Source organism: Rattus norvegicus, chromosome 1, assembly GCF_021556685.1.
Source record: "Rattus norvegicus strain SHRSP/BbbUtx chromosome 1, alternate assembly SHRSP_T2T, whole genome shotgun sequence".
Taxonomy (NCBI): domain Eukaryota; kingdom Metazoa; phylum Chordata; class Mammalia; order Rodentia; family Muridae; genus Rattus; species Rattus norvegicus.
In genome coordinates this window covers 266240802-266263772 of record NC_141534.1, presented here as the reverse complement: position 1 = coordinate 266263772, position 22971 = coordinate 266240802, and the positions used below count along the sequence as shown (strand labels likewise).

General features: G+C 48.0%; 1 protein-coding gene and 1 long non-coding RNA gene across 4 annotated transcripts in view; one reads left to right on the top strand and one right to left on the bottom strand.

The window, feature by feature from the left end:
• Rbm20 (RNA binding motif protein 20) overlaps window positions 1–22971 on the bottom strand; it is a 202680-nt gene that overhangs the window by 45902 nt on the left and 133807 nt on the right. For 2 of the 3 annotated variants that reach the window (NM_001107611.2, XM_087565441.1), the window contains 4 exon segments: window positions 282–379; window positions 944–1035; window positions 2607–2668; window positions 3983–5075. In NM_001107611.2, the coding sequence (NP_001101081.2) occupies window positions 282–379; window positions 944–1035; window positions 2607–2668; window positions 3983–5075 (1345 nt within the window). 3 annotated transcript variants of the gene reach the window in all.
• On the top strand, window positions 1894–3439 carry LOC134484117 (uncharacterized). The gene is made up of 2 exons (XR_015653675.1): window positions 1894–2320; window positions 3257–3439. It is a non-coding gene; the product is annotated as an uncharacterized LOC134484117 (long non-coding RNA).

The following is a 22971-nucleotide window of genomic DNA, read 5'->3' as shown; positions in this document are numbered from 1 at the left end:
TTAGATTACACAGTTAAGTACCAGGCCAAGCGGGGCCACGCAGTGAGACCTGCTAGAACAAACAGGCAACACTAAAGGAACACAGAACATTGTTTTCTGTGTTTCAATAATAGTAGTTTGGATAAAGCACCTCCTGGCCTCTGTCTAGGGATACTATCTGAATGACCCAAAGACCAAGCTTCACCCAAACCTTCTCTGCATCCCCCTCTCTGTGGAGGTGTAGAGGATGTGAACACTTTGGGAACAATGAAGAAAATGGAGGAAAAAGCTTTCATACTCACATTTGTCCCAGAGGAAGCCGAAGGAAACATGGGGTTTGATTGAGCAAAGGCCCTTGTTGGAATGGCTGCATATGATGTTCCAAGAGTTGAGGTATAATCTGAATGATGAATGATACCAGGTTAAAAAAAAAAAAAAAGAATAACCTAGTCACAAACCTGACCTTCAAAATTCATTAATGGGGAGGTGGCTTGGTCGGTGGATGCTTGCCTTGCTGGCCTTAGGACATGAGTTCCGTCCTGAGAACTCACAGGAAATAGCAGGTGTGGTAGCACTTGCTTGTAATTTCAGTGTTGGGGAGGCAGAGACAGGAGTATCTCTGAGGCTCTCTGGTCAGTCGCCCAAGCCCAGTCCATAGCTGGAGACCAACAAGAGGCAGTCTCACCAAATACGCACACATATGCTTACATGGGTGTTCACGGCTCCGATGTGTGAGAAGAGAACACTGGGTATTTTCACTTGCTATACTTATTAGTGTTTGGCCCACTGTAACTGACACAGGGAGGATCTAAAATACCCAAGAGAACATTGTCAGCGCTGGGATCCACCCATCTGCACATGCTCAGGAGGCTCCTATCGGGGAAGAACTAGAGCTCAGAGGTAGAACATGACCCGAGGACTGCATTCTACGCCCAGCTGCCGTCTGAAGGCCTCTTCCACTCACCCTCATTTCCAGTGGGGTTATAAACAGCTGTGCTGTTTGCAGAGGCAGACAGCGTCCCTTCTCCTGTAGCACATATACTCCGGAGGCCAGCACTACAGGAAAGGGAGAAGGGAGGGATTTATTTTCTTCAAGAAATCCAATGAAAAGACTATGACCTCCAAAGTCTGCCCCTATACGTCCTTCAACCCAAAAGTTGAAGAGCGTATCTTCAATTAAAAGCCCATGTGTTTCTGCTCAGAGCACCCTCTGTCACCGTGGCAGAAAGCAGAAATGACTCACACGCCCAACAACAGATGAGCGGCCATGCTGTATGCATGCTTAGATATGTAAGAAACCGAATATACGGTTTATGTAGTATGATGTAGGTGAGTCTCCTAACTATAAGTTTAAAAAAACAGTCACGAAAGGCCATATAGTATAGGATTCCATCTACATCAGACGTCTATTTGGAAGGCAAACCCATCATCAGAAAGGACTGCTCCCCTGGGGCTAATGGTAGGGAGGGCGGGGCACATTAGTGAGACTGGCACAATGCTGAATGTGCTAAACGCTGCTTAACTGTGAGCTCTGAGATGGTTTATGTAATGAGCTTTACCACAAGAAAAGAGAGGCCTTCATAAGAATTCTTTTAATTGTGGTAAGGTCCTATGACATGAAATGCGCTGTTAGCCGTGTTTAAGGGCACAGCTCTGTGGTTGATGGACAGAAATCATGCCCAGCCAGCCACACAACCCTTCACCTTACCAAACTGAAATTGTGCCCATGAAACACTACTCTCCGCTCCCCACCAGCCCCAGCCTGTTTAGCCTCCAAAACACCTCACCAGAGTGGAATTTTACAGCTCAAAATTATGTGCCAGAGTTTCCTTCCTCTTAGAGGCTACGTAACATTGCATTGTGTGGATAGCCCACATTTAGTCTTCCTGCCCTCTGTTAATTGGCCGCCCAGATGCTTTCACTTTTAAGCTGTTGCGAACAATGATCTAGGCCACGTAGTTGTCTGTTTTACAGCCTTGGGCCTGACGGGCTGTTCCCACTGATCTCTAACGCATATCTTTCCCCAGAATCTATTCTCAGCATGAAACCAGCATCTTGTTCTGAGGTCCTGGGGCATCACTCCTTCCTTTAAGCCCCCACCAGCTCCAGTCACACCCACAGCAGCAGCAGCAGCAGCAGCAGCAGCGACAACAAAAGTCTTCACTTCCAGACCTGGGACTCGGAACCTCCCTGGTCCTCTCTCTGTGCAGATCAGAGTTGGTACTACCCTGTACCCCAGGTCTACAACAGCTGGAGGGCCTTCAAACCTCTAAAACCAGTTCTGTCTGGTAGGAGTGTGCTTGTCTCATATAGCCACCTCTCCTGAGGTGACCTCAGTAAGGTATGGCCTAGATGTTCCATTTGCAATACAATGTGCCCAAGAGCTATGTACACATATGCACCACCCCCAAATGTGGCCTTCTGATTGCACCAGGATGTGAACTCACGGTACTCACATTAAGTGGAGCTTCTGGGAGGCAGGGGCTTTCTTCCCCTGCTTGGCTCTCTGCAGTTTTCCTGTACCTAGCTCTGTGAACACCTGCTGAGTGTGTATATGTGTATACACACACACATACACACACACACACACACACACACACACACAGAACCATCTGGACAGCACTTACCTTTCTGAGAAGAGCAGGCATTTCTGGGCATGCAACTTCCCCTTCACATGTAGCTCCCAGTCCTAGAAGACCAGAGAAAGGGCCAGAGTTGAACTGAGTCCATGGGGAGGCAGAGGATGAAGGTAATTACCACCAGCCAATCAGGGAGCTCAGAGCACCTAGGGGCTGGACCACCAGAACGCCTCATCTCCATCTCTCCTTCCCTATGCCTCCTCATTCCGGGTCTGCTACCCAAACACCAGTCTCTCTTGTCAACCCCTTACTTGCGTGCCCTGTATCCATCTTGGATAGCTACCCAGACTTGACGTCAGATTCCCTTGCCTCCTGTCCGTAGACCCCTGACCCATCTCTGACCTCACGCTCTTCCTTCTCTCTGGTCTACGGTGCAGTGACTTATAGAGCCTCAGAAGAAGACTGTGAGGTAGAGGCCTACAGCATCACCTAGCATCACTGCCCTCACGTGTGGAAAGGCGTGTCTCACTCAAGTTGGGAGACATGACCTGGGCAGCGTGAAAGACACCCATGCTGCTGTGACTCTAGGGAGAAACTGTTTTGTGCTCTGGGACAGGCTGGAAGAGGGCTGGCATGACAGCAGGCTCAGGGGAGGTCGCACCTATGACTAAACCTCCTCTCTGTCACTCTCTGCCTAGGTGGTCTGGGACAACTGTCATCTGTGAGAAGAGAGAAATGACAGTATCTACCTTCTTGTAGGCACATACCTACAACCCCAGCGCCCAGCGAGGCCGAGACTAGCCTCAGCTATGAGTCCAAGATCAGCCAGAGCTAAATGATACCCATTTTCAAAACACAATAAAGCAACAAGAAAAAGCCAACCTTAGCATCTACCTCATACAGTCGCGAGTAGCACACTGAAAGAGTTTAATGTCTGCTAGCTGTCTTATTATGGCTTTGAAATACTTCACTGTATTATCAATAAACCTTGGAGCAAACATCCTTCCAGGCAGGTTCTTATCTACAAAGCACCTCGCCAACAGGAGTCTCTGCCTCCACTTGGTTTATTTTGAGTCCTCTTTGATGGTTTGTCGAGGTCTGGTCTAAGAATTGATCTTTTCCCTTGACCCAGAATTCCACTTATCCCTCTTTCAAATTCAGTGCAACATATTTATCGAAGGAACTGAAGCTTCTAGAAAGTCCAAAGGAGAAAAGGATCCTCAAAAAGAAAGAGGAAATACTGCTTTTTCACTATACAGGGGAAGCGTCATCTGCCTTGGAGAAGAGAAAGACTGGGTGTAATTCTAAAACTCCTTTGGGTCTAAACCTATGGCACTGATGAGTTTAGCGCCCTAGTCCTCAAACAAACTTCTAGATACCACTAGAGTCTGTACTTGGGTCCCAGCCCTTCTTGGGTAACTCACCTTCAGGTCAAACACCTTCTTGTCACAGATGCTGCAGATATGTGGAAGGTGGAGTGGAGCCAAGCCTCGGAAGTCATTCAGTTGATGACCCTGCAGGGGCCTCACGGACAGCATGGCCTGCCCCTCCTTTGTCCGCCGGCAGGAGCAGTTGAATCCCTGCTTGCTGTTGTTAAGTCGAGATCCAAAGGCAGGAGGGGCCCTGTCTGAGGTAGGCTCCTCAGGATCATATAGTTCATAAGGCTGACTGGCAGGTGGAGCCCACAAACCGGGCCCGGCTGTAATATCGGCCTTGTTCTGGCCAGAGAACCCAGAGGGCCTCTCCCACTGGCTGTTGGTACCTTGCAACAACCCACCGACGTCTCCTTTCATGCTCCCAGCCTGATCAGCTGGGAACCCACCTGCTGCATGTGACCCTTGGGCACTGGGTCCATAGAAGTCTTTAGAAAAGGTGGCTTGGCCATCCTGCCCTGTGTGGCTATAGTGTCCTTCATAGGTCACACCGCCTGATGCTGCGGCTGACGCCGAGGCTGGCAAGAAGCCCGGCTGGCCCTCCGTTTCAGAACCATAGGCCTGGCCAGGGTTGGCTTTGCCATAGTCATAGAACCCTGTAGTAGCAGGTGTCGGCCCCGCCTTCCCAATGCTTAGGATGACTGCTGGCTGGGCAGGGGTCTGAGGCACCACCCCACTGAAGGTATGCACTACCATAGCATTGGGGGGCTGGCTGGGGAGGCTCACAGAAGGCCCCGGGCCTCCTGCCTGGCTTGGGGGCGAAAAGGCGATTGCAGTTGAGGGAAAGTGAGCACTGGGAACGGTGGCAGCATGCTGGGAGACCCCAGTAGGGCCATGTGTGGTGCCAAGCACAGACGGATGGCGAAGCTGGTTGAAGAGAGGCTGGGACATGGCCACTTTGGAGAGGACTTGGTTGAGGACAGTGGCGGCTGCAGTGTTGTTGGTGACTGCGGTCTGTGCCATCTTCAGCCGATGGAGGGTGAGCTGGGCCTGTATCTGGGCCAGCTGGACGCTGGCTGGCGAAGTGAGCAGAGGGTTCTGGCTACTGACGGAGAAAGGGTTCTTGTCCAGGAGCTTGGCAGCACTGCAGGGAGACAAGTGGTCCACATACATTGCTGGCTTTCAGTGAATGGCAAGGGGTTGCACTTGCACATCAGTGGCCCCTTTCCCCACGGAAATAAGACCCTGCTTCCTAGGTCCTACATACAAATGCTCACACGTTAGAAAATGTCCAATAGAAAAAGACTCGCAGTGGAGGAATAAGAACACCAACCCACCCACAAAACCTTCGACCCAAAATGTGTCCTGCTTACAAAAAGTGCAGGGACAAAGACAGAGCAGAGACTGAGGGAATGGCCAACCAATGACAGGGCCAACGGGAAATCCATTCCATGGGCAAGCACCAATCCCTGACACTAATGATAGTCTGTTATGCTTGCAGACAGGAGCCTAGCATAACTGTCCTCTGAGAGGTTCCACCCCAGTAGTTGAGCAAAACAGATGCAGGGCCCCACATCTAAACATCAGATGAAACTCAGGGAGTCTTGTAAAAGAGTTGGGGAAAGGACTGATAGCCTGGGAAGGGATAGGAACTCCACAAGAAGACCAACAGAGTCAACTAACCTGGACCCTTGGAGTCGGGAAATTGAAGCACCAATCAAAGAGCTAGACATAGCACCCCACCCCCAAGTATGTAGCAGTTGTGCAGCTTGGTTTTCATGTGGGCCCCCCAACAACTGAAGCAGGGGCTGTCCCTGAATCTGTTGCCTGCCTGTGGATCCTGCTCCCCTAAACTGGCTGTCTTGTCTGGCTTCAGTGGGAGGCGGTGTACCTAGTCTTACGGTAACTTGAGGTGCCAGGGTGAGTTAGTATCCAGAGGGGACCTCTCCCTTCTCAGGGGGGAACTGGGAGGAGATGAAGGGGCTGTGATCGGAATGTAAAGTGAATAAGTAAAAATACGGGGCTGGGGATTTAGCTCAGTGGTAGAGCACTTACCTAGGAAGCGCAAGGCCCTGGGTTCGGTCCCCAGCTCCGAAAAAAAGAACCAAAAAAAAAATGGGAAAAAATAAAAGAGCAAAGGCCGTATGACAGGAGTTCAGTTGCCCTGGTAATTAGAAGCAACCATTACAAAAGAATACTTGACTAGCAAAACCTCCAAAATTAAAAACACAGATTCTATGATGGGGAGATACAGTAAAAACAAAACCCAAAAACCAAAATGTCTGCCAGGTGTGGTGGCTCAAAGTGAGAGCCTGCCTTAGAAGGACAAACCAAAGAAAAGGACATAGAGTGAATTACAGCTTATGCTGTAGCTTTGATACCATAATTATGTCTTTGATAAAGGTGGTTTGGAGAACACGGTCTTTACTGTCATAGTCTGACTCGATAATCCAACTGTGCAAACATATACGTAGGCAAAACTTGATAGCTAAAGTGTTCCTATGGCATTATTTAACAGCTGAGAATTATAAAATCCAGTTAGAGGCAGACAGAACCTGAGCTGTGTAAATTACGATGTGTCCATGTAACAAAACATAAGTAACTGATTTCTTATTATTGTTTAAATGTATACATTTTTTCTTGCAACATTTAAGGCTTCAGAAGTTGTGCACAGGGACAGCAAGATGCCTCAGTGGGAAGAGGGATCCCGTACTTTTAAACATTAATTGATCATTTAATTCCCAAATGAAAGACACAAAAGCTTAGTATTTATGATAAGCCTTAACGCACTAGAGCTGGGTAGGCACCAACCCTGCATGTTTTTTCTAATTCCCTGTCAATAATCACTCTATAATACAACTTTCCATCTCCTACCTGGGCCTAGGAACCCCAATTGGCCAACTCTCATGGCCATGTTCTCACAATTAACCTATCCCAAGGAGTCTTCTCTCTGCTGTCCTTGTGGTCTCTGCTTCAGACCCCAGCCCAGGGGACGTGAAGCACAGCTTACCTCTCTTCTGCCCAGCTATAGGCTGTTGGCATCTTTCTTAACCAATAGTTCTAAATTAAGGAGCAAGGTTTGCACTCATAGGCTCAGACCTTGCGGTACAGAATTTAGCATTACAATACATAGCAATGGACTAAACCTCAACAGAATTGCCATTAATCCTGACTACCTGAGTTTGATCCCTAGGGAAAGAATGAACTCTCATAGGCTGTCCTCTGGCTTCCACAGTGTTATGACACATGTGTGTCCCTGAAATAATAATAACAATAACGATAGTAAAATATTTGTAGAGATTGTGTTCTGCACCATACGTAAGATAAAATCCAGCCCGTGTGCTAACTCCCCACCCCATCAGTTTGGTGGCATGAGAAATTCCAAATGCTCCTTGGCTTGCAAAGTATGCCAGAATGAACTGTGTATATATTTATGACACATTTACATCCTGGTCTTCATTTCAAATCCCAAAACAGTACGACAGCTTTTACATATATACAGCATATACAACAACCAAAAAACTTACAAGTGAAAAAAATCTAAATTTGAAGTCGTGTGTGTCAGTCAATTCTCACAGAAACGGGAGGAGTTGCCCTGCCACATCTCTCTCTCTCTTGTGACCTCGTCAGTCAGTTGGCTATATTGTGTTTCTGGGCAAACCAAGAACGGACTGTCTATAAATGGGACAGACTTTCCTGGTGAGTTTGCTGTAAGTGGTTTCCACGGTCGAGGCTTTTGGCTAAGCCATATTTTCTGGGTCTTGAGTTCCCCTTGTGGGAAGTGGGTGTAACGGAGAAATGTGTTCGGGATGCTGGTGGAATGGAATTCTGGGGCACCTGAACAGGGCTGTGAAATCCGAAGTCTGGATTGATGGAGCAGCCGGGCTGCACAATCAATCTGCTTATAAAGCAGGCGCTGGGAGGGAATGCACAGCTGGGGCACATCTGTCTTGGCTTGGAGATGAGGAAGCAGAGTGGGGGAGGGGAGGGCGGCAGCAGGCAGAGAGACAGAAGGAGGTGGAGAGGCTGGGGTGGGTCAGGGGCTCTTGAGGAGAAACAAACAAGGGTGTGGCAAACCACACCTCCCTCTCTGGGGCTCCTTTGAGGAAAGGGAGCTCCTGCTTTGGTTTATCTTGGAGGAGGTAACCCATAGGACCACCTACTCCGGTAAGGCTCCTAGGAACAGTGTGAGCTTGTGAGATCCTCAAGAGTCACAAAGGTCAAGGGTCACACAGGTCAAAAGCCACACAAGTCAAGGGTCATATAGGTCAAAGGCCGTATAGGTCACACACAGGACAGGTCACAGGTCAAGGGCCACGCAGGATAGGTCATTTTCTTCTCAACTTTCTAGAGCAAGAACCTAGAGCTCTAAACACTCACTGTCATTAAGAAAAGTGGGGTGATCCTATAGGACTTGAACCCCAACCTGGCAATTAAAGTAGGAGCCTCACAGCCCTCGCTACATACATCCTCCTGGGCTGTTTGCTTGTTTCGTTTGAAGTGAGATCCCAGAACATGACACACACCCACACTTAAGTACAAGAACAAAACACACTGCCAAGTCAGATTTAAAAAAAAAAAAAGGCTTTGTTCTTTACCTCTTGTGTGCAGAATCAAAAACCTTCTGCAAGCTCTTGAAGAGATACCCAGTTAGCAGGCATGCTGCACTCTGAGGCATCCCGCATTTTAAGAGATGGGGAAAGAGGAGGGAAGGCCTTTGCACCTGCGGAGTTGTGCTGGGGGCACCCAAGCTTCGTGAGCCCTTGTGTGGTATAGCATCATCTTGGTGGCAGTAACAGAGTTGGGAGTGGCTAACAATCATTTACTCTGTCTAGAACAAGAAGGGCCAGTTCTGACAGATGAGTGTTAGGTACCGTAGTTTTAGAAGGCAAACCTGCCCAACAGGGCAGCTCTCCCCCCAGGTTGTTCACCACACAGACTGTCCTTACTGACAAGGTGTTAAGGAGGTGTCAATGTGGTTTCTATGACCAAAGGAACACAGAGTTGGTTTTGTTTTTCCCAGAGAAGTCAGCTGTGTTTTTTTAAACTTCAGTTCTGGACTGGAGCAAGTTCTTGCTAGAGCTTTTGCTCCTGAGTGTTGAAAGGTTATTTGAAGAAGAGCCATCGCCCCAACAAGGAAAACCAGCCATGCAGCGTCTCAACAAGTCAGATGTGGGTAGACTATAGGACCTCACTGTTCAGACCAGGCACAACCAGACCAAGACCCAGATTCTCTTCCCTGTTTCTGCTTTATGTTACACATTCTTTTTTTTTTTTTTTTTTTTTGGTTCTTTTTTTTTCCGGAGCTGGGGACTGAACCCAGGGCCTTGCGCTTCCTAGGTAAGCGCTCTACCATTGAGCTAAATCCCCAGCCCCTTATGTTACACATTCTTATTTTCCCAGCTCTACTTAAACTTGCACAGAAGTGATTTCACACAAATCATCCACACAGAATATAGTCCCTTGAAACCAAAATCTTAGGTGAGAAAAAGAGCATTCTGTCAAAGAAAATAAAAGCTGTAACACACTTAGCCTGCAAGAGTTAATAACCTAGCCGGGCTTGGTGGTGGTACAAGCCTGGAATCCCAGCACGTGAAAGGTAGAGACAGAAGGATCAGATGACTCAAGGCTACTGTTGAGTTTGAAGATAGACTGGGTGTAATAAAACTTCCACCTGAAGGGGTTTGCAACAATATCAACCAATCAGACCCCACCAGAGTTCCCGGGAACTAAACCACCAACCAAAGAGTACACATGGAGGGATCCATGGCTCCAGCCACATATGTAGCAGAGGATGGCATTGTCCAGCATCAATGGGAGGAAAAGCCCTTGGTCCTGTGAAGGCTCGTTTCCCCAGTATAGGGGAGTGCCAGGGCGTTGAGGTAGGAGTGGGTGGGTGGGAGTGGGAGCATCCTCATAGAAGCAGGGGAAGGGGGGAGGAGGATGGGAGAGGGGGAAATGTAATTAGCAGCCACCTGTGTGTTGTGGGACAAGTTAACTTTTCTGTGTTGTAATAAGGGAATGACTTTGAAATGTAAATATATAAACATTTGAAATGTAAATACATAAAATATCCAAGAAAAATAAAATTAAAATAAAAAGACTTCTATCTCAAAAGACAAAAGGAAAAGGAAGGAAAGGAAGGAGAAAGGGGAGGAGGGAAGGAGAGACAATGGGAGGAAGGAAGGGGAAAGAAGGAAGAGAGGTAGGGAGAGAGGAAGGAGAGTGGGAAGGAGGGAGGGAGGAGGAAAGAGGACACTTAGACATACAGTATTCTCGAAGTGTCTATTTCAAGGTTTTACTGCTGTTTGAGGCGAGTCCCCAGAACACGAGACACAGCCACCCTCAAATCCAAATGCAAACACATTTCAGAGCTGGAAGACAGTGACTCTGTTCAACTTTCTCATATATGTGAAGATCAGGCCCCCCAAAAGAAAGCAGTGTGTCTTAGAGAATCTAGAATTTCCCAGCAGCTTGGTGGCTGTGGAGACCGCCAGGAACTAAACAATGAAGACAGTAATGGCTGTGGCTTATCAGAGCCCGGCGTCTGGGAGACAGGTGCAGTTCCTGTGAATACAGAGCCTGAGTGCTTCAGCCCAGAGCGCGTAAGCATACGGCTACTCATGGAGTTTGCTGATGAACAGGTGGGTACGGTCACCTCCCAACCACGGCGCGGGAGTTTCACTACACCTCTAAGTCTAGGTTCAGAAGCTGAAGGGACAGAGGCTGGAGAGATGGCTCAGCACTTAGGAGCACTGGCTGTTCTTCCAGAGGACCAAGGTTCAGCTCCCAGGACCCACATGGCAGTCACCAACTGTCTGTAACTTCAGTTCCAGGGGTTTCAAGGCCGCCTTCCGGCCTCCGTGAGCACAGCACACATGGTGCACAGACACGTGTGCAGGCAAAACACCCACACACTGCACAGCAGTACCTGTCAGTGTCCCCATCCGTGGTAAAGAGGACTTTACGGTGGTGACTAAGCTAAGGCAAGATCCCCTGCTGTTGCTGAGCTGGGCTCTGTGTAATCACAGAATGATAAGGATGAAAGCCAGTGAGCCAGAGAGAGCGAGTGGGGGGGCACTGATGAGAGAAAGAGAAGACGATGTGCTGATGTCTTTGGAAGTGGAGGAAGAGCCTGTCAGCCTAGACAGTGTAGGCAGCCTCTAGAAATTCACTCAGAAAGGGAGGGGATGTTCCTGAAGAGCCAAGGTGGAGACGGGGGCATCCCTGCTGACAGCCTGACTACAGGACTACCGAGAGGGATCTTAGAATCTGACTTGTCTATGTTGCCATACGCTATCAGATTTGTGGTGGTGACTTGTTACAGCAGCAACAGCAAATGAATAAATACAGTTTCCCCAAGATGGACAGGTACTGCGGGTGATTCCGTTAGCTGAGGTGGGCCTGGTGGGCTGGAAGTGATCCTGCTAGGAGTCTGGGTAGGTACCCAGAGTGGATAATCCAAGGGCCTGGGAAGCTAAGGTTACATAAGTCACAAGACAAGGTCCGCAGCCTTCTCCCCACTCATTAGAGCAGTGGCAAACAGAGAAAACTTAGAATTAACTTTTAGGGTCCACTCAATCCCTTACTACAACACAGAAAAGTTTAACTTGTCCCACAACACACAGGTGGCTGCTAATTAAACCTCATGAAAATTTGGATCAGCCACCTCAGCATCCCAGGCCTGGGAGGATTACCTATCCACCTCAGTTTCCCAGGCCTGGAAGGATTACCTATCCACTCAGCTTCCCAGGCCTTCGAGGATTACCTTTCCACTCAGCTTCCCAGGCCTGTGAGGATTACCTATCCATTTCACCTTAAAAGATTATGCTCACCCACACTGATTTACCATTCACTGAGTACTTTCCACATGCAGCACTTGCAAGCCAACCACTAAGAACTAGGAAAATAGAAAGATGTTTTTCCTTCCTTCCTTCCTGTCCATTCGTCCATCTGTCAGTCTGTCTATTCATCCATCCATCTGTCTGTCTGTCTTTGAAACAGGGACTCTATGCATAGTTCTGGCTGTCCTAGAGCTCATAGTGTAGACCAGGCTGGCCTTGAACTCACAGGGAGATTCTCCTGCTTCTGCCTCCCAAGTGATGGGATTAAAGGTATGTGTCACTATGTCAGCTTGCTGGGTTTTTGCCCCGATTCTCCAGAATCGGGCTGCAAGGATGCCCCGTCTAGAAAGTGTGTGGCTCAGGATTTGATCCACACCTTCTCACCCATACCAGGTACAGCTGTGCTGTTTGCAGCCATCCCCAGCAGATGTGAATCTGGGCAGTAGAGAGAGCAGCACAGTGGTACACATGATCCTGACCCAGAGTGACAATGTCTATTAGACGCCCTCCCTGAACCTGATCCCCTCACAGAAACAGCAGCTGACAGCATAGGCCCTGATTTACCAAGCTTGGGAGGGCTGCAGTGCCCCCAGGCTGAGGTTCTGTCTCTGAGCCATTAATGGCTACAAAGAATTTGCAGTATATAACTAGATTTAAAACTCTAGCAGTCTGTTTAGAGGAAAAAAAAGTAATTAAAGCAGTATTTCCCTGAAGAGTTTTCAAACCAAAGCATTACAGAAAGACAAACTAGTGACCTTTATTTTGTTGGAAGGTAGAGCTGTGGAAGAAACCATGCCTCTGGAGGTTCCATTCTACCGTGTGGGAAGGACATACAACCTGTTCTTCCTATCAGGAGAGTGTGACTGTTGCCCCAACTAATTGTCCCAAGAGTCAGTGCTACAGTAGGAGCCTTTGGCCAGAAGAAATGGGTTGCATCTAGCCACAGTGACACATGGCTAATTCTATAATTAGTTCTAGCACCAAGAAGGTAGGAGGTCAGTAGAAGTTTGGGGCTTGGTCTATAGCTTTTCTAGGTTAACCAGGGCTACAGATGGAGACCCTGTCTCAAAACACAAGTGTGCGAGGGAGGCAGGGACTGGGATGCTGGACCTCTCCATCCTGCTCCAAAAGGAAGATGCCAACGACACACACAGGACCCTATGACACACACAGGACCCTACGACACATACACAGTCTCTCAGTCAAAGGACCAGATGTCCCTTCAGGACTTTGATCCTTTAGCCCATGTCCATTGGCATCTGCTGTGAGCTATGTAAAGCTTCCAGATGTGGAGACATTAAAGTAGAGAAAGAGAAATCAAGGGGTGGGGTGGGGAAAGAGAAGACTTCCTGAGATCACAGAGAGGAGTGGGATGTGCTCTGACTGAGGAGGCTCAAGACAGGACAGATTCACACTGCACTTTGCAAGAAATTTAACCAATGAAAAAGAAGGGCTTTCCCCTCAAGTCTGAACAAGGGGAAGGTCCTAGGTTTGACCCAGTGACAGGTGTGGAGAAACATCGGCTGTGTGTGTGTGTGTGTGTGTGTGTGTGTGTGTGTGTGTGTGTGTGTGTGTGTGACTGGTAGAGGGAGGGTCACCTGTGGCCAGGGTGCCATCTACCTGTTAAGAGATTAGGGGAATGTTGCTTAACATTTCAATCCTTGGGGTTGATTTTTTTTTTTTAATCTGTGACAGAAGTCACAGTGTCCAGGCAATGTCTCAGGCTGGGGTGGTCACAGCATCACTTTGCCCTGGTCACAGCAATTGCACGGACACTCGATATCTTGTTGATGATGTCAGGACAGAGATCCACTGTCGTGCCCCGCTGCTAAGCTAGCTGTTAAGCCATCACATAAGGAGAGGCTGATTAAGAATAAAGCTATCCCAGAGGGCAGTGACTTCGAATGGGGCAAAGGCATCAATGGAAGATTCCAGGGAGCCCCTGAGACCACTGTGCCTGGATGTAGGCCAGAGTCTCCCAGGACTCCTTAGTCTGTTCAATGACATGAGAACGTTGGTCTGGAGAAATGGTTCAGCAATTAGGAGCTCTTCTGCTTCTGCAAAGGACTGTAGTTCAGCTCCCAGCACTCAAGGCAGACAGCTCAAAACTGCCTGCAACTAGCCACAGGTCTCTATGGTAAACATACCACACCCTCTTTTGGTCTCTCTGTGTAAACACACATGGACACAGACATACACACACACACACACACACACACACACACACACACACGCACATGCACATGCACATGGACACACACACAGGTACACACACAGGCACACACATGCACACACACAGGCACACACACACAGGCGCACACACACAGGCGCACGTGCGCACACACACACACACACACACACACACACACACACACACCCTACATGCACATAAATAAAAATGAAACCATAAAACCAGAAACCATTCATGTTACAAATTGGATACGGTGACATCCTGCTATTCCAGAATTTGGATAACTAAGACAAATGAGTCAGAATCCACCTTGGGCTACACAGCAAGACCCTACCCCAACAATGACAATGCTAAAAGACCACCGCCTGCTAAACTGATCTGCATTTAACTCCCTCTGCTCCTCTCCAAGGCCCACACTGACTAGGACTCCCTGAATTCCACCCGTATCTTGTGTGGAGCGGACTTAAGGGCAGAACTAATGGTCAGAGCTAGGGGAACCCTAGGCTATAACCTTGGTATGAGCATGTTCTAGAAGGTAATGAAAATAGAATACTCCCTCAACCTTAGATAAGAGCATGGCATGACCGCAGAGCCAGGGTGAAAATGAGGTTTGGGTAGAGAGGCCCCACAGGGCGAAGTATAGTCTGAAGTAATCTTTTCCAGGGTCAGGCGTCCAGCTCTGGCCACACAGATGTTCCTAGGAGCAGCAGAAGCAGTTATGGGGTCTGTACAGTTTCCGATGACTATGACATCTTCAACACAGGACATCATGTTTGTAGCACTGGCTGGCTTTGTGCCAGACATTCGCTGTCCCTTCCTAGGTTCATATGAGCCCCTAAGGGAACTCCTGTTGGTTTGGTCCCTGATGGTGGCTCTGTTGGTGGATGATTGGGTCATGAGGGTGCTTACCTCATCGACTGATTAATCAATCCATTGGCTCAGCTCGCAGCCAAGAGGTGGGATTGCTGGGAGATGGCTGAAGGAAGGGGTCATTGGGCACATGTCTTTGAAGGGTGTCCTGCCCTAGTCCATTGTAATATGACTTTGTTTCCAGCCACCATGAAGGAACAGCTCTGTTCCAGCATGCGCTCGCCACCATGAACCTTTAACTCACTACAGGTCCCCAAAAACAATGTCATGAGCTAGCATGGCTGGAAACACTAGAGCTACACGCTGAGATAAATTTCTCTCCCCTTAAACTGGGCTTGTTTAGCTCCCCTTTGATAATTACTTATTTTTACTTTTATGTACATTGGTTCTTTACCTATATGTATGGCTGTGTGAGGGTGTCAGGTCACCTGGAACTGGTGTTACAGACAGTTGTGAGCTGCCATGTGGGTGCTGGGAATTGAACTCAGATCCTCTGGAAGAGCAGCCAGAGCTCTTAACTGCTGAGCCATCTCTCCAGCCCTGTAAATGTTTTCTAAGGCTAGAGAGTTGGCTCAACAGAAGAAGGCCCTTGCCACCAAGCTGACCAACCTGGGGCCTATGTGATTGATAGGCATAAACACATTGTTGCAAAATGCCCTCTGACCTCCACAGGTGTCCCCTGATATATGTATCCCTCCCAACAAAAATTAGTTGACTAATTAATTAAATTGCTTTCCCTCAAATATTTTTGCTACAGTGATTAAGGAGGTGTGCATAATGTATTCTTCTAAGAGGAAAGAACTCCATTGAAAAGGGATTATTTCTTGGTCTTCTGCTCATTGAGGTGGTAATGGCACCTTGTGTGACCATGGACTGTCCCGGATGAGTTGGGGCAGGGATCAGGCCATCATGAGTCTCTCATGATCTATGTGACAATGAGAAAAGAAACGGCTCGCTTCACCTCAGCATATCTGTTTATGCACTTAGTTAGAGACAGGCTCTCGCCATCAGCCCCAGTAGGCTTGGTACTGGCTATGGAGACCAGACTACCTCCAAATTTGCAGGGATGTTCTTGCCTTGGCCCCTCAAACAGTGTACCCACTTTGTAAAAAAAAAAAAAAAAACAAACAAACAAAAAACTGTTACACTCTTCCCATTTAAGGACCACGGAGGTAAAGCACTCTCTGGGTGTTCTGGAAATTGCCAGGTCCCATGTAGCTATAGTGTTCTGCAGAACGTTCTTGGGTGAATTTTCTGTGTTGAAGAGAACCATTTTTGTCTTAGGAAATAGTCCTCGTCATTCAAAGGGAGACAGTTGTATCTCGGCCTCAGGCTCGTTCTGAGAGTGCAAGGGTGTGTGCCGTATTTAGCCCAGTTCCTACCACACAGCAAGTAACCACTGCTGAATTATTCCTGCCGTTGTGTTATCACTGCTAATATTACCCTTATCAGTCGCCCTCAGTACAGGCAGCACGGGAGCTCTGCCAACCAACGATCGAGCTAAGAATGTAGAGACGTGAATGTGGAGAGGAGAGGAGAGGCAGGCAAGGGGTGGACGGCCTCTATAAGGAAAGAGCAGAGGTGGGGTGAGGTGCACAGATAGCAGCAACAGCCGTTGGGTGACCCAAACCAGGCAACGCCACATTTGCAGGACTGCTGAGTAACAAAGGCTGAAGGTCTGTGCTGTGACCATGTCCAACTCAGCCATGGGCTCCTCCCTGGTGATGTCCCGATACCCAGCCGGCAAGCCGAGAGTGTGTCGGTGCCCAACCAACAAAGCCAACTTTGTTCGCGATGAACATGATGGCTTCCCAGAGAACGGATTCAGGAGTTTAAAACCACTGAGTTCATCTCAGCTCACTTTCTGAGCTGTAACGAATGTGCCCTTCCTTGTTGGTGCTAAGATATACAATATGGTTCAGGTGAGAGGAGGGAAGCCAGGTAGGAGGTTACTATTCACTACCGATATGCCTTCACAGAAGACCCAAGTCCAGCTCAGGGGTCAGGCCTCTGCTGCTGTCTCCTGGAAGCTAAATATCTACTAGATCTTCACTGTTCAACTCCATGGTTGCATTTGACTGCATGCATGTATGCAAATTTTAGAAGGGTACAGAGAAGCTTGAGATACCCCCCAGGTGAAAAGGCCATAAACTTTGAAACACCCCCTATTTTTCTACAACACTGCAATTCACAATTTACCAATTATATGTTTCGAGGAGAACCAGACAGGAGGAGGCCAAAGGGTTCCAAGTATAAGAAATGCTATTGGGTGGAAAGGCTACATGCACCCTATTGGATCAGTACCGTTGTCAGCAGTGACTGAAATACCACAGGCAGTCTGCCGTAATAAATGAAATAACTGGGGCTGGGGATTTAGCTCAGTGGTAGAGCGCTTACCTAGGAAGTGCAAGGCCCTGGGTTCGGTCCCCAGCTCCGAAAAAAAAGAACCAAAAATAAATAAATAAATAAATAAATGAAATAACTGCTCAGAAAGTAAAAGGGGGAAACCACCTTTACGGTAATGCTCTCAGAAATCGGGTCAGGGTATGCAGCACAGAGGGAGGTTTCAGAATGACGGGTTACAAGGATGCTCCTTCTAACAATCTGGTCCTGTGCAGGCTACGGGCTCAGACTTCTATATAAACGCCATAGGTTTGAGAAGCGAGAAGGAGCCTCAGAGATCACCTTGTGGTCACAACCCACTTGCCCAACGGAGGGAGGAAAGCAAAAGCCAGGGAAGGTGATGAAATACAGAGTCTAGTCAACCCGACCTCAGTCGGACTCCTAAAGAGAGCAGAGCTGGAGACTGGAGCTGGTGTGGCAGTGAGAGTGGGACGCTGCCACACCATCCCTCAGCAAGGCAGTCTCCTCCTTCTTGGAGACAGGGCTGGGGCACACTCTCTTCACAAACAATGGTGCTGCTGGGTCATCATTGGCTAGGCCTCTGTGACTAATTTCAAGATTACTGGGCCAATGCTGCTAACCCGTGTCTGGGCCTTTGCCACAATATTACCATAGGGTGATTCATATCACCGAGGCAGCTCTCGAGATGATTCACGGCGTTCGATGATAATCCTGCTTTCTCTCCTTTGTTCTGTGCTCTTCACTTGGTGGGTTAATAAGAGTCACCCACTGCTGCAACACACACGTGCCCACATACACACAAAGGCACACATTCACACACAGACACACACGTGCACATGTACACACACAGGCACACATTCACACACAGACACACATGTACACATGCACACACAAACACATACGCACATGCACAGACACACACATACACACCACACACACAGGCACATAGACACACACAGGCACACATTCACACACAGACACACATGTACACATGCACACACAAACACATACGCACATGCACAGACCAGACACACACATACACACCACACACACACACATGCACACATACACACACAGGCACACATTCACACACAGACACACATGTACATATGCACACACAATCACATACGCACATGCACAGACACACACATACACACCACACACACACAGGCACATAGACACACACAGAGACACATGTACACATAGACAGACATACGCATATGCACAGACAGACCACACACACACACACTCAATCTCCAGAAGAACCGTATGGGTAGTGAGGTCAAATGTGATCATTTCCAGTTCACACTAAGAAAACTTTAGGTCAGGCATAGTGGTGTGCACTTAGGCAGAAGAACTGAGAGTTTGGGAACAATCTTGGCCACACAGTGAGACTTTATCTTAACACAGACAGACAAAAAAAAAAAAGAAACACAAGACCAGGGAAGACATGGTGAGTCACCTGGGGTCATCCACAGAATAGAGGATTTTTAGCGGTGGGCCAATGTATTCTGTCTACACAGTCACTAAAGGAAGCATCTAAGCTTTATTTTCAGCCCTACTTCCCTGTGTGACTTTGGTCTCCTGTGCCCTGCACCACTCTTATCTGACAGTGCAAGTCTCACAAAGGGGACCCAGTGGTTTTCTAACTGACAGGGGTTTTCTCTAACTGACACTGCCTTTCCTCTCAGGGCGAGCAGAGCTCGGGGTGTGCACCAGGGATACATGATAAATCCTCGCATGCAGAGACAGCAGCATACATTCCCCAGAGCCGCACCATGCTTCCGCGGAGGTCCAGCCTCTTAACATGGTGACATGACAGACAGGGCACCATCTCCAACACATTCATAACTATCCTGGGACTGCATGTGTCTACAAGGCTGAGTTCCACATGCCTGGAAGTACGGGTTAAGTTTGGCCAGTGTCACCACTAAGAATGGTATACTCACTATTTCTTTTCTTTTTTTCTTTCTCCCAGACCTACCATTCTCTTTCTTAGGGCTTTAAGTGCTGGGGACATGCGGAAGACATGTGTCTGATATGAGCTGAATCTCCCAGCTACTCATGATTCTTTCCTTTAAAATACTTTTTAAAGCACCTCTCAGTACTAGAGGTAAAGGCGTGTGCTGCTATGCCTAGCTTATAATTTAAAATTACCATATTAGAGAAAGAGATTTATTTAGTATTCATGTTTGTTGTGAATTTTAAAAATATAAAAGCTGGGTGGTGGTGGCACATCCTTTAATACCAGCGCTTGGGAGGCAGAGGTAGGTGGATCTCTGAGTTCAAGGCCAGTCTGGTCTACATAGCAAGTTCCTGCGACAGCTAGGTCTACACAGAGAAACACCCTGTCTAGAGAAACTAAGAACCAGTGTGTGTGTGTGTGTGTGTGTGTGTGTGTGTGTGTGTGTGTAGCAGGAGTCTAAAAATCTCATCACCAATCCCCACGACCTCAAATGAATGAAGGATGCTATTGTAGTCATTTTTACTCAGAGCTATAGGTGAACAAAGCCAGCCTGGGCAGCACACACATGCTGTCATAGAAGATGAAGGGTCTGAGTCAGACTGGGCTACACACTGAGACCCTGTCTAATTCCCCAGTGTACAGTGATAGCCCTTCAAGATACTGCCCAGACCCGTCCTACTCTTCTTTCTCCCGAGACAATTACAGGTGGCTTGTATGTCTCCCTGTCTATTCTTGTATCCATCTATGAATAAAAATACAAACATGAACCTCTTTTACATGTATGTAGGATTAGTTGCAACAAAATTTCTCCACAACACACACACACACACACACACAGAGAGAGAGAGAGAGAGAAAGACAGAGACAGAGAGAGACACAGACATAGACATATACACAGACACACACACACAGAAATACACACAGAGAGACACACAGAGACACAGACACACACACACAGAGAGACACACACACAGAAACACACACAGAGACACAGACACAGACACAGACACAGACACACACACACACACACACACACACACACACACACACACACCCCTACCTGCCCAAGTTTCTTTCAGAACTGAACACAGCCATGCTGGAGTGAAAACTTAGTAAGAAACATCAGAAGGCCCCAAGCTGATCCTAAAACCAAGATTTACACCCTATGGGTCTCTGGGCTCTCTCTGTGGGACTGTGGGTCAGCCCGATTTCCTGGGTCTCAGAGCTTGTGTTTTTAATAAGAAAGATGGATGAAAGGAAAGGACCTCTGAGGTCCCGCCCACCTTTGAAATCTGACAACTGTGAGGTTCAGTTTCCTCATCTGTCACACACAGACATGGATGCCTGCCCTGCCTGCTGCTGCATGGACTGACTAGAGATCAAAGTGGCCGTAGGTGCTTTGATAAGTGTACGGTCATCCTAACCACACCAGCATTCTCACAAACCGGCTGTCACTAAGATCCTGGGAATATTTCTTTTTTTTTTTTTTCTTTTTTTCGGAGCTGGGGACCGAACCCAGGGCCTTGCGCTTGCTAGGCAAGCGCTCTACCACTGAGCTAAATCCCCAACCCCCCTGGGAATATTTCTAAAGAAACTATTGTAACATAAGTGTGCACAGGACTTGGATTGGATGACTGTGTGGCAGGCCAGGATGTATGAAATAATTTAATTTTCTTTGGCACTATTATCTGGGACAAGCTGTTCAGCACAGAGGTCCCCTTAGCTCTATCGGAAGATTTAGTGAGCAAATTCTCGAGTGTTTTCTTCTATACTCCTCTCCTCTGTGAGGACCAGTCCAGCCTGCTCTGGACTTCCAGACAGAAATGAGACGGGACCATTCAGGGCTGGAATTGCTTTGTCAGATATGTAGGTTTTTCCGGCAGAATTACACTTGTTTTATGAAGATTAACAACAATCTAAGAAACTGGTTTGACCTCAGGACTAGGGAATGTTTCCCAGTTTTCTCAGAACCCTGAGATACAGTGATCCCTCGGCTGAGGCACTTTGCTGGAGGGCAGCAGAGACGCAGGGGAGGAAAACCACCTTCTTGGCTCTATACTGTAAGGCTCCAGTGCACTTCCCTAAGAAGGGGAACCGTTCGTGTTTATATGTAAATATGAGAGAAGTGTCAGGGGTTCTAGGCAATGCTGCTCCAGTAGAACTGCTGTGCACAGAGGTGTCTATGCCTTTGTGTGTTCTGCTCCGTATGCCTGTACCATGTCTGCTGCAGAAGCAATGAATGCCCACGGGACACCTTGTCCAGGCAGCCTTCTCTCCATCCACCCAGCATGCTCAGGAGGCCACCACTCTCCACTGCTCCACCACCCTCTCACATAACTGAACTCTAAACCAGTTGCCTGGCTTCCCCAACACCCCACGGTCATTTGAAAGCAGATATAACGTGACCCAGTGCAGGTCATGGCCCTGGCGACAGGTAGAAATGTAGAACACCTAACATGTCTTTACCGTGGACATACTGTTCCTCGTGAGTTGTCGATCACTTTCTCAATCAGCTTTCCTGACCAAATGGCTCGTGTGAGTGTTGATATAACGCTGGGAAAGGCGAGTCTCTGAAGAGAATTTAGATTAGATTCAGTCTTTGAACAGTTAGAATTACATAAAGGCCACCAAGCACACCGAGGAGAGAAGTGTAAAACAGTCAACACACAGATCCGTTGTCACATTTCATTAAATCTGAAAAAAAAAATGCCACTCTGGCGTGTGATCTGAGGAGATGTGTGTAATCTACACGAGGGACATGAAGTGTGGACACAGGAAGGGTCCCCATGTTCTCTGGGTGTTCTTTTTCAGGGGCTGGAACTTTCTGTGTAAACGTACAAGATAGTTATGATGTTCAAGCCCATTTTAAAGTAAAAGAAAAATCTAGGCTTGAGAACTCTCAAACGAGCTCATCTTTTCCTAGAACTACCTAACCCAAAAACTTGAACGGATGAACTTAAGGCTAAGGACCAGGCAGGGATCTGTACAGAACTGAAGAAGTAGAGGCAGACTAATGAAGGGCAATGTTTGGGTTATAAATAGACTCCCTACCATACATGTTCTGGCTCTAAGAAGTTATGTGCTTTTTTCGTTGTGTTGTTTTTGGGGCAGGGTGTTTCTACCTAGTCCCAGCTGTCCTGGAACTCACGCTGTAGACAAGGATGGCCTTGAATTCACAGAAATCTGCCTGCCTCTGTCTCCCAAGGGCTGTGATCCAAGGTGTGCACCGCCTGGCTGTTAACTAATGACCTCACTGAGGTCACTCTTCCTGCTGCTGGAGATCTGCATCGGCTGTACAATGAGAAGACGAGAGGGTTAGATGAGACACCTTGTCTCTCTGTGCCTTCTGGGTTTAGGATGTTATCTTCTGTCCGCGGTCATTTATGACCCCTGTAATATGAAAATGACCTTGGTACTCTGAATGTCAGGACAGAGACTTCGGTGCCAGCGCCTGCTGTTCCCTTATTCCAGGTAGCTTCAGGAAACAAACGCTTATGTCCGTGTAAGTATACGGCTGTAAAGGGACAAGGGGACATAACAGCCGTGATTCTCCAACTCTGCAGAGACCAGAACTTGGAATACAGACTCTGAGGGGCTGGGTTCTCTGTGCCTGGCTTCGGACTCAGGCCTGGGAATGAGCGTCTGTGCCAAGCCCAGGTGAGTGACAGCGATGAGCATCCTGAGCTAGGACATCTTAAGGGACGCCTTTTAATCCTAGGAATATGGTAACCAGTGGGGAATTCAGGAACACCTCCACCTTTATTTAACGAGCCACTTCCACCTATTACAAGTCCAGCCCGCCTAG